Below are 10641 nucleotides of genomic sequence, written 5' to 3'. Positions count from 1 at the left end.
TATTTCCACTACGGATCATTGAACGGATTGTGTAACCTAAAATCATGTTAGTGGGACCACTGTCCGGTTCCACTTTATATTTTCACACTTTATTTCATTTACTTAATATACGATAAATGTGTTATATTCTTAGGTTTCTTATTTATTTGTATAAACAAATTAAATAAATAAACGGAGGTCGCACGGATTAAATTGTTATCGCTGAACAGAACGGTCATGTTTTATTAATTACGTAACTTTCACTTGTCATATCGAATGACTTGTGATAATATGGTGCTCTCAATAAACTTCGGAGTCACATTACCCTGAATAACATAAATTTAAAGTTTATAAATTCTTGTATAACACGTCGTGTAACTCAATTCTTTAGGCTCTCTACGAGTGTTATACTAGAGTGGGAACAAAATAAATATGTGACGTTTTTGTTCATGTATCATATTAGGGTTGTCCATTTTTATTTAGTACTCACTAAACAGAAGTTGTCTCGTCATAGCTATAAATAATTAATTCAAACTTCGTTTGAGAATATATTTTTAAGTATAGAAATACTTATGGTTAAAAGGCACTTCTTCTTTACCTTAATTTGTTTATTGTGATTGCAGGTTAATAAAAAAAAGTTAATAATTAATTTGTCTATATATAATTGTCGTACACATTGACGACAAATTCATTAAGCATGTGACATATTCTCTATATATGATTTATCATGAAAACATTGAGTTAACTTTATTTTTAAGTTAAGAGATACAGAAATGTAGATGGCGCTTCATATTTATATTTTTTGTCCTGTCTTACACTGCTATTCTGTAGCATTTGCAGATTCCGCGGGTGCAAGAGATCTCCAACGATTCTTCTAATCGTGTTTTTGAAGTGTTCAAAAATTTAACCTTTTAATTATATATAGAATTATCGAAGCAAATTCTGTAATCATAAATCTTAACTCATAAAGTTTTAACTTAACTTTGTAAAATTTTACATACAAGAAAATATGTTTACATAAATATTTTGTCATTTTGTTCACATTAAACATTTGATAAGTATAAAATATACGATAACAGTTTCATATTAACGTAATATTGCTTTCAAACGACAATTCGACGAAGTACATCGTCCCGTTAGCACGTTTTACAGCTCTGTACCATATTTGGCAATAATGGTAAGGATATTAGTAAATTATTTATATTAACTTTAATAATTTTTTTCTATAAATTTTTCTTACATTAAATCTTGAATTAATTATTCCGTTGTCATGAATACTGGTGGATTATTATAATAAAACTTTACTTAAAACAATAACAGATAAAACAAAAACAAGACTTTTAAAAATAGCATTAATTTTAGAAATTCTTTGTATAATTGGAGTTAAATTAATAATATTATTTTTGAGAGTGTTTCAAAAAAGCAGTGCCTTAAGTAAAATGTTTTTGTTCTTTTTAGGTTATATATGTTTATTGTTATTATTTCTTGAAAGACTTTATCTATTGTTTATAAAAACTATCGTTAACTCTGTTTGCTTTGGCTATAGTAATACAAATATGAAAGAAATTAAAAACCAATATTTATCGAAATTCTTGCAATTTGTTTTGCAAAAATTTAAAAGTAATACTTTTTATAATTGTATTCTACAGGTGGTTTTCAAAGCTCGTGGCTTGATGCCTCCAGTATTTACACCGTTAAACGTAGATCAATCCGTTAATTACGAAGCCATACCTGGTTATGCTTCTTATCTCGCAAAAGCCGGTATTAAATCCGTTCTCGGTAAGTGAAATGACAGTATAAAAAAAGTTTACCAATTTTTTAAATTAAATATGGCAAGAATCAATTTTAATTTTTAAGAATTTCATTAATTGGTTATTTATTAGTTGATTGTTTACACAATTTTATGTTATAACCTACGTTTTCATAGTTGGAGGCACTACGGGAGAGCACATGTCCCTTAGTGTCGCAGACAGAAAGAAAGTGATCGATGCTTGGGTGAAAGCTGGTAAAACCAATGGGCTGCATATCCAAGTTCAAGTTGGTGGGGCGCCACTAGCTGATGTTCTGGATCTGGTAAGGACCTTTTACACGGATTTAAGTGCTCTGGTTTTGTATTTATGGTTGCAGAGAATGGCTCGGCGAAAGAATTAGTCTTCAAGGACGAAATTTCGAATTCCGACGTATTTATGGATCACAAAAGTTATACGACGAAAACGTCGTCATAGTCGCTTGCACTTGGTGAGATTAAAACCTCATGAATGTGTTTAATAACAAAAATTTTGGATTTTCTTGCTTTGTTATTGATTTGGTAAACAATTGCGAAGGTCACGCGGAGTAATTTTGTTATCGCCGTGCAGAACAATCGAATTTTATCATTTATGTAACTTTCAGTTGTCAAATTGATTGACTTGTGACTTGTGTTGCTCTCAATAATAATCTCAAACATATCGAGTTGATATCTAATAATAATAATGATAATAATAAAACATTAAGCGAAGCTATTCATTTATCGCTTATAAAAGCCTCGTATCTGAAGTTTTTTTTGGAGCTTCCATCTCCGAAACTAGTGTCCTATGATTTTGACAGCTCTTATTCGACTTTGTCAACAATGTGAATACTAGAAGCTTATAAGCAGGAATGGTCTAGAAGAGCCAACTTTAATGCGTGTCATTGATACACTGGGCCTTGCATAGATAGAGGTATTGGAACTGGTTGTTTTTTTATTAGCATACCCACTTGTCAAATATTTGAATTTAAATGTTTGATTCTTAAAAATGTTTCATGTTATGCATACGCTGTGATGCAAATGCCGTACTCATATAATTCGTTTTCGGGCCTGTTATGCCAGACTTCATACGATTTGGCTACTTTAAAAATGTTGCTAGACTACGTGGGCAAAGCCTCGGGATATCCAGATCTCGCATGTATTGATATTGGATCACATCATGATGATACACCAATACCTCGCTTTGTGTCTTTTCGTTTTGCGTTTTTTTTTAAGTTGCGTCGCTGCTTAATTAATACTAATTTTCACTGTGTGTCGTTAGATTTTCGAGGTTACGTTGTTTTGGGTTCGAGTCTTTAATTTTTTTTTTGAAATTTTCTTTTTTTTCTAAAAAATTGCAACATTTGTTTCTAATTGCGCCATGCCATCAAAACTCGGGGATTCCCTTTCTAACTAAAAATCAACGCAATTTAAATACAGTTTTATTTTCACTTTGTTTTGTTAATTTTATGAGTTCAGTTTCAGTGTGTGTTGTGCTTTTATATAAATTTTTACGAGTTGTTTCTGGTTACAAAAAGGTTAAATATTATTCCAATTTATTTATTGGCAGTGTTATATTATTTTTGTTTTTTTAAGTGTTCACTTTGTTCAGTTTTCTTTTTAAAAAGTAGTATTTTCGTGACCCTGGAACCTATCTTCGATCTTTACATGGTTTGCAATAGAAAATCTTAATTCACTTTGCGGCGTTTCATTTTGCGTCGTGTTTTTTTGGAATGTAACCACGACGCAAAGTGAGGTATTGGTATACTTCTAACTTTAAATATTCGTTATATTTTCAATGTGGGCTAGAAATATCATTCCCAAATCTTTTCAAACATTGTCGAAAATTTATGCGGCTTAAGAAAGTTTGATAAATCAATCTTTTACATGTAAGGAAAGGAAGCTTTGGTTGTATCTCCTATCATTACTACGTATACTAAATATATTACTTTTTTTTAATAATTTTGACACAACGTCAATCTTTGCTAATGCCGTTTTATCCACAGGATATAAAAAGAGTGTTTGAAATTAAGCTTCATTTTTAACTTGCAGGCTTCTTACTGTGAGAAGGCTGGTGCCGATTCTCTTCTGACACTCCCTGAATTGTATTTTAAGCCGCAAAATGTGCCAGAACTGGTTTCGTACGTGGAGTTGGTCGCGAAAGCCGCACCTAATCTGCCTGTTCTCTATTACCACATACCGAGCATGAGTAAGGTGGAAAGTAAGTATTGAGGTCTTTTTTTGGGAGGAATTTCTACAAACATGTTATTACATTAAAGTGACGGAAGCTGTTATATTCTATCAACGACTTATTACAGATATCAAGAATCATCTTCGTACTCCAATGAATTTCATGATTCTTTAGCATCATTCCCCATTTCCATTTACTTTCCCCATTAGAATTTGTGATATGATTAGAAAACTGAAGGGTCGTTTTGTTTGAAACACATAAATCTTAATATTTTATGGTTAAATTCCAAATCTGCTTGTCCTGACACACGACTCACGACGTGAAGCTAGGAGAGATATATCGTTTTGTTCACAGACGAAAATAAAAAGGATATATAATTATTAGCACGACATCCCAGAGTGTATGACAACATTTTAAACGAGGAGTTAATAATCATCTTTTATACTACGTACCTTAGATAACGCCAAAAGTGTAACAAGACATTGCGTCGATAAACGTCGCCACAAAGAGCTGTACATATGTCGCCCGACTGTGGAACCCTACATGAAATTATTCCTGCAGGTTTATAAATAACTATGTAACTTTGTCAAATCAATAATTCTGCAATAGTATGGAAAAATCATGCGGATTATTTCACATAAGTCTTATTTCAATTAAGTAAGGAACCCCTCTATTAATAAAGTACTTTACACATAAATTTTGTTGCATAGTCAACATGCCTGCCTTCGTGACAGCAGCCACGGCCCAGATTCCCAACTTCAAAGGCATTAAGTTTACGTCGAACGACTTGAGTGAGGGAGCTCAAGTGTTGAGAGCATTGAAGAGTGATCAGGAGATGTTTCTTGGCGCTGATACTGTAAGATAATAATCAAAGAACACTAATAGATGTAAGCCTAGATAAGAAACGACTATTTTATCAAATTTGTAAAAAATTAAAAGAAATTACAATACCCAGCGATATTTATCGCCCATCGACTTTGGAAAGGGTCAATCGGCTAGTCTCGACTTCGTAGAGCGTTATCTCTGTCGCACGAAATACAACGACCGACAAACGTCACATAGGTAGTGTGGGACGGAGAAAGTGCTCTACGAAGCCTAAATTAGCAGATTGTCTCTTTCCAAAGGTCGATGTGCAATATTTATCGTCGGGTGCTGTAGATAGCTGCACGGATAAGTTACATATTTTTTTTCTGTTTGCGGAGCCGCATCGCAGTGTATTTAATAAATTATACTATTTTTTTTATTGGGGTGAGTAGTATAGTAAACATTACCGATAGAATTAAATAAAATAATAAATATTTTCGATAAAAATGTCGGACATTAATATTTCATCCGGTTTGTTTTAACGTTTGCCTTGCAAGCTTCATTACGTCATGGGCAGTGGCGTAAGGAACAGGGGAATCCCACACCAAAGCGCCCTGTATTTACGTCAGGCGATAGAGAGCGTACCACAATAAGTCAGGTGAAGCATCTGACGTAGATTTTTTTTAGTTTATTAGCTCGCGGATTTCGGATCTGCAAGCCATGACCCCGAGCAAGCTGTAAAAGCCAAAACGGCTAACAGCTCGCATCAACATTCGAATACAGCCAGACCACAATATTTCTCGCCATGTGATTGGCTGACGGTTTTTATTGGTAGAATATTATTTTCATAGTTTTAAGGAAAGGAAGAATCCCACATTGGGGTTCCCCGGCGGGAAAAGCAGCGTGATCTTATGCCATTTGTTTAATTAGAAATATTTTTAATTTAGACAAAATTATTTATTCTAAATAATTTGCACTATTTTAAATCTCTTATTTTCTTAGTTAATCGCACCTGCAGCATTATTGGGTATTAAGTCCAGTATCGGTACAACGTGGAACCTGTTCCCTCGATTAGCTTCAGATATACTGGAGGCTGTTGAAAGAAACGATGTCGCCAAAGCGAGGGAATTACAAGAGAAGCTCTGTCTAGCAATTGAAGCACATACAGTTGAAGGTAGTGTATTTGACTATGGCAATATCACCTCAAAGTAACGGTTAATAAAAATAAAATTGAGGTCGTATCAAAAAGTAACAAAACAATTGTTTAAAAAAACTGCATAATTGCTATAAACTAGTTTTCACAGTTAATTTTACAGATACAAAATGATTTATTGTTTTTTTTTTAATTTATTTTCTTTCCAGGTCCATGGGTGCCTATTATGAAAGCTGGTATGGAAATCGTTTCCGGTATAAAAGTTGGTCCTCCTTCTTTACCCCAAAGACCAATATCAAAAGAAGCGAGAAAAAGAATAGAAGATAGACTGAAAAAATTAAAAATTATCCACTAAAATTAAAATATGACAATTTTCGTTATCTGTTTGTGAAAATATAGCCTTCCAATGTAATACAAAATTATATGAACTGAAATTATATGTACTACACAATCTTTTTATCTAACTGAATAATAAATTAGTACTTGAATAAAAATGCTATCATAATCTAATGCAATTTTTACTTAACTGACCTGATATTAAATTGTATTTATTAGTATCAGTCACAATTTTTTAATTATTTTATTTAGATCTGTCACCAATATAATATTTACTACATAAATTTCTTGTGAAAGTGTATCATTCAAAATTTCCGTTAATAATTTTAACATTTTGCTTTTGAATACAGGTTAACTTGTGAGAATTTAAAACAACAGATGACATATTTTACTGTATGATATATATAATAAAAAATCGATTAAAATTTGACATTGTGTCAGCTTTTAAAGTAGTAATCTTGCTTAAGTAATTGAACATTAAGTTTTTGTTATGGCACAGCTCTCTTCTGAAATTAATTGAACTGTGGTATGGGTATAGATGTAAAAAAGCCGATTTAAAACGTTTAAAACCAAAAGTGGTGGTTTAAAACCCCAAATAAATCTTTTTAAACGGTTTAAAACTCGCCTACTAAAATATAAGAACAGTGTTTTTACACATCATTATCGACAATACTTGGTCTTGTGTTAGTTACCTATGCAGTTTATACCTATGTAGGTAAGTATATTGCATATAAAGTACTATAATTATAAAGAAACAATATTACATACAATAGATTAAAATATGTACCTAAATCATAAAGAAATTGTGGATAGGAATTTTGACCTTTATTTTCAAGTAGTTAAGGTCTACTCAAAGGTCCACTCCTCAATTTCTGTTCAAAGAGTTTGCCGACAGAGAGCCACCGCCGACTGCTATGCACACACACAGTCTCTCAAGAAAGTCATGAAAAGAAATAAAGTGTTGCCATATTTAATTTTAGGACAGAAATGTCAGTCAGTCAGTTTTACAAAGATAGTGGCGTCATTCTTACAACTTTTTATTCATTTTGATATTCATATGGTTATTATGAGATTCATATGTAAAAAACATAAAAGACGCTAAATTCTAAGACAATAAGTAAGTTTAATATTTGCTAGGTTTTTGTCTCACACTGGAAGCGATTTAACTAGATGTTTCTGTGGCGCTTTTTTCGAACGTCAATTATTATCGAATTATCTTGTTGAGAATATCGTCAATTTTGAGAAAATTGTATCTGTCAATCCCATATACAGGAAACGGGAAAACGTCGTGGTTTCAGAATTTGATCTTAAAGGTTTGGAGCGTAAATAATATATGTAATGTTTACTATCGGGTAAATAACTTGATTTTACTTTACAATACTCCAAAATTATTTCATTGTATTGATATTACAAACGTTGTAACTGTAGATTTTTCAATTAAAAAAAATTCTGTTCCGAGTTTGTAACTGTGCCAAATATTTCAGCTCGCTTTCTGTCTGTTAATCAAAGAAAGCATTGATTAATATAAATAGTTTAATTTACCTATAATAAACATGTATGTGAATATAATACTTTTGTTAACATAATACATATGATTGATTCATACTTTTATTAATGTCACAATAAACACGAAGATATATTGATTCTGTGTTCAGTAAAGTCTTGCCTTTTGCTGTCAGTGTCAAAAGTATACTTAGTGCTTAAGATTGATAAATGTATATATCAGTCAATAATCTTTAATATTAATCCGGAAAACACTCTTTTAATTTAAAGTCTTTAGGAAAATTATTATTTATATTTAAATCCCGTACACTATATAATTCTGTTCTAGTTTCCCACGAATTTAGTATTGTTTCGTAAAAGAGGCTTTAAAAAGAACAAGTATGCTTAAAAAAGATACTTTGATGCCTGCAGTTAGGCTAGAAAGACTACCTCTAGCTGTTATAGATGCTCTTGAAGGCCCCATTGTGGTAAGTGTATTTGCAGTTTTTATTTCGTCTCATTAATACACGATGTTTTGAGTTAATAGTCACCATTCGAGAAGTTGTTGACTGCATTTATCTTACCGCCTTCAAAAATGTGAAACTTAGGTATTTATAACTAAAAATAACAGTATATACCTATCTTTAGTACATTTGTCTTCTTATCTCCTTTTCTTTTTTAATACATCTGCTATGTGCAAAAATATAATTGAGTCAGTACTTTTGCACATAGCATGTTTTTAGCTACTATAGTTGACTATAATTAATCTGGCTATTAATACTTTAAAAAAAAAAAAAAACATTTTACATTTCAATTTCGATTTTTTATATTTTTCTGTAAATATTTATTGTTTTATTTTTGCACTAATTATTGTTATGTTTTATTGTAGTATTAAAATGCAGTGGGTTGATAATGAGATCCAATTTACATATAAGAGATGTAACTGAAAGTAATTTTTGAAATTCGTCATCGGGCTTGTAATGTGTATTTAGTTGAATGTTTCTGTACCAGGCTATAAACTGGTACAACACCTCTGTATGTATTGGACAGTTTTATAACAGAAAAAGATTGGGTTTTACGTATATTATTTGTATTTTTCTATGATTAAGAGTGAAGAAAATTCTTAATCCTGTCTGCTAAAACATATGTTTGGGGATATGATATGAAAGACTCAAGCATTGTTTTTTATATACTAAAGATAATTTACTAACTAATTTAACTACTTCTTAAGCAGTATGCAAAGAGAATAGTAGAAGAAAAATTTTATTCACAAAAAGAAAATTTTTACAACCACATATTTCAATGTTTTAATACCTGGAATAACCCAGTTTATGTTCAAAGCCTTATAGAAGCTATCTACTTAGTCATCTGTCTGAAGTGATTGTTTAGTAGATTGTACGCTTACAGTCTACTAAACAATTACAGTCACATTTACCTAGCAGGGAGTAACAGTACTTTATGGGAAAAGGCGGTTATTCATAGACACAAGTTTATTTTTTTCTTTTTATTTCTTATATTGATATTTAAACAAGCACACTTTACGTTAATAAATGTTTTATGTAGTGGAAAAATTAACGATTGTTCCTCTAAATAAGATTTTTTATAAAATAAATAAAATGTTAAATTTATATAAAAATATATAAGTCGGTAAGTAACATTTTTTGCAGAAACAAAATTTTTTGGCACTTCAGTCCCTGCCTGCATTAAACATGGCTACAGTTGCAATGATGTTGCGAAGAAAAATTTCTGCATGTAAACAGACACCTGAAGTTGTTCTTGAGAGGTTACCAGAGCACTTGATGACGGCATTAGCACGGACAAATGGCCGATCTATGGTAAGTATCCAATGATCTATTTTTACACAATATTTATCTTATTTAATTTTAATTTACAATTTGTTATAGTTGCCTCTATCTGAAATTGCCATAATTAAACAAATGGCAACTCTTGAACCATCTGAATTGTCAAATGAAATTAAACCAAATGAAATAGATAGCAAAGGTAACCATTCATTAGAAGTCACATTGGAACACTTGCCAAGGAATAAGGCTATGGTATGTACATATTTTAATACTCATTATTGATTACAAATATCTTGTATAATTAAATTAGCTTAGTAATAAAGTAGAGTAATGTCAAGATAAAAAAATGTATAGCCGACATTACACAAATAGCCATGTTTGAAAAAAATATGATTTTTACAATATGGCATTTGACAAGTTAATTACTCTCCCACATGCAAAATATACTCTTAGAACATGTAATTGCAATAATTGTTTAGTTGAATTTTATGAATGTGTAATGTAACAAAATATATTTAAGCGTTTTTTACTAACTAAATTTTTACTATTGAAAATTTAAAATATAAATTTATTTCCAGATGAAAAAACAAAAAAGAAGAATTGGACAGCTCAGAAAAATATAAAGGCATTCTTATTGAATTTAGAAAACAGATATTTAGTTCATACATTTTTGTTTATATTATTATGCTTCCATTGTCTCACTGTTCTCTTGTAAAGCAAGTTTTTTTTACTCCTTGAAATATTAAGTATGCTTTGCTCAAAGCATTTTATTTTTTTAATTAAATATTTATTTTTGATTTTACATCCAGCGTGCAAGCAAGTTATTGCTGCTCTTGTTAATTTTCGAATATAAATGTTAAGACTGTTTGATTTTAACAGGTTTAAATTTATTTAAATTTATAAAATATTTTAAATATTAAATGTTCATTAAAAAATATATACATTTAGTTTGTTTGTCAAAAATCAGCAAAGCTCCATGGGTAATCACAGTGGCCCAGGTATAGTCTTATAATTAGACAAATCCTACAATTTTAAGATGTTTAATTCTATATATTTGATTCACTGAACACTAGAAATCATGTGATGCTTCAATACAGGTGACTAACTTTTGTTGTTTTAAACTTTGTTG

General features: G+C 30.8%; 2 protein-coding genes across 2 annotated transcripts; both read left to right on the top strand.

Moving 5' to 3' along the window:
• The first annotated feature begins 1633 nt into the window (after positions 1 to 1633).
• Positions 1634 to 6395, top strand: LOC137919811 (N-acetylneuraminate lyase-like). The gene is made up of 6 exons (XM_068763008.1): positions 1634 to 1758; positions 1907 to 2052; positions 3797 to 3965; positions 4646 to 4791; positions 5742 to 5913; positions 6102 to 6395. Exons 1-6 carry the CDS (start codon positions 1653 to 1655, stop codon positions 6245 to 6247), a joined length of 885 nt encoding a protein of 294 aa, XP_068619109.1. The 5' UTR covers positions 1634 to 1652; the 3' UTR covers positions 6248 to 6395.
• Positions 6396 to 7929: 1534 nt separating this feature from the next.
• Positions 7930 to 10388, top strand: LOC137919865 (uncharacterized). The gene is made up of 4 exons (XM_068763079.1): positions 7930 to 8198; positions 9378 to 9545; positions 9615 to 9764; positions 10091 to 10388. Exons 1-4 carry the CDS (start codon positions 8112 to 8114, stop codon positions 10133 to 10135), a joined length of 450 nt encoding a protein of 149 aa, XP_068619180.1. The 5' UTR covers positions 7930 to 8111; the 3' UTR covers positions 10136 to 10388.
• The last annotated feature ends 253 nt before the right edge of the window (positions 10389 to 10641 follow it).

Source organism: Battus philenor, unplaced genomic scaffold (genome assembly GCF_028537555.1).
Source record: "Battus philenor isolate CCGP_79_NKW_IND1 unplaced genomic scaffold, ilBatPhil1.0.hap1 SCAF_17, whole genome shotgun sequence".
Lineage (NCBI taxonomy): Eukaryota > Metazoa > Arthropoda > Insecta > Lepidoptera > Papilionidae > Battus > Battus philenor.
Note: the sequence above shows the minus strand (reverse complement) of the source record. Positions and strands in the feature narration are given on the sequence as shown.

Excerpts from the sequence above, each read along its gene's own strand:
- LOC137919865 (XM_068763079.1), top strand. The coding sequence starts at position 8,112 with ATGCTTAAAAAAGATACTTTGATGCCTGCAGTTAGGCTAGAAAGACTA. Across the intron at positions 8,199-9,377 it reads CTCTTGAAGGCCCCATTGTG|AAACAAAATTTTTTGGCACT; the intron begins GTAAGTGTATTT and ends CATTTTTTGCAG. Across the intron at positions 9,765-10,090 it reads TGCCAAGGAATAAGGCTATG|ATGAAAAAACAAAAAAGAAG; the intron begins GTATGTACATAT and ends ATTTATTTCCAG.
- LOC137919811 (XM_068763008.1), top strand. The coding sequence starts at position 1,653 with ATGCCTCCAGTATTTACACCGTTAAACGTAGATCAATCCGTTAATTAC. Across the intron at positions 2,053-3,796 it reads TAGCTGATGTTCTGGATCTG|GCTTCTTACTGTGAGAAGGC; the intron begins GTAAGGACCTTT and ends TTTAACTTGCAG. Across the intron at positions 5,914-6,101 it reads TGAAGCACATACAGTTGAAG|GTCCATGGGTGCCTATTATG; the intron begins GTAGTGTATTTG and ends TTTTCTTTCCAG.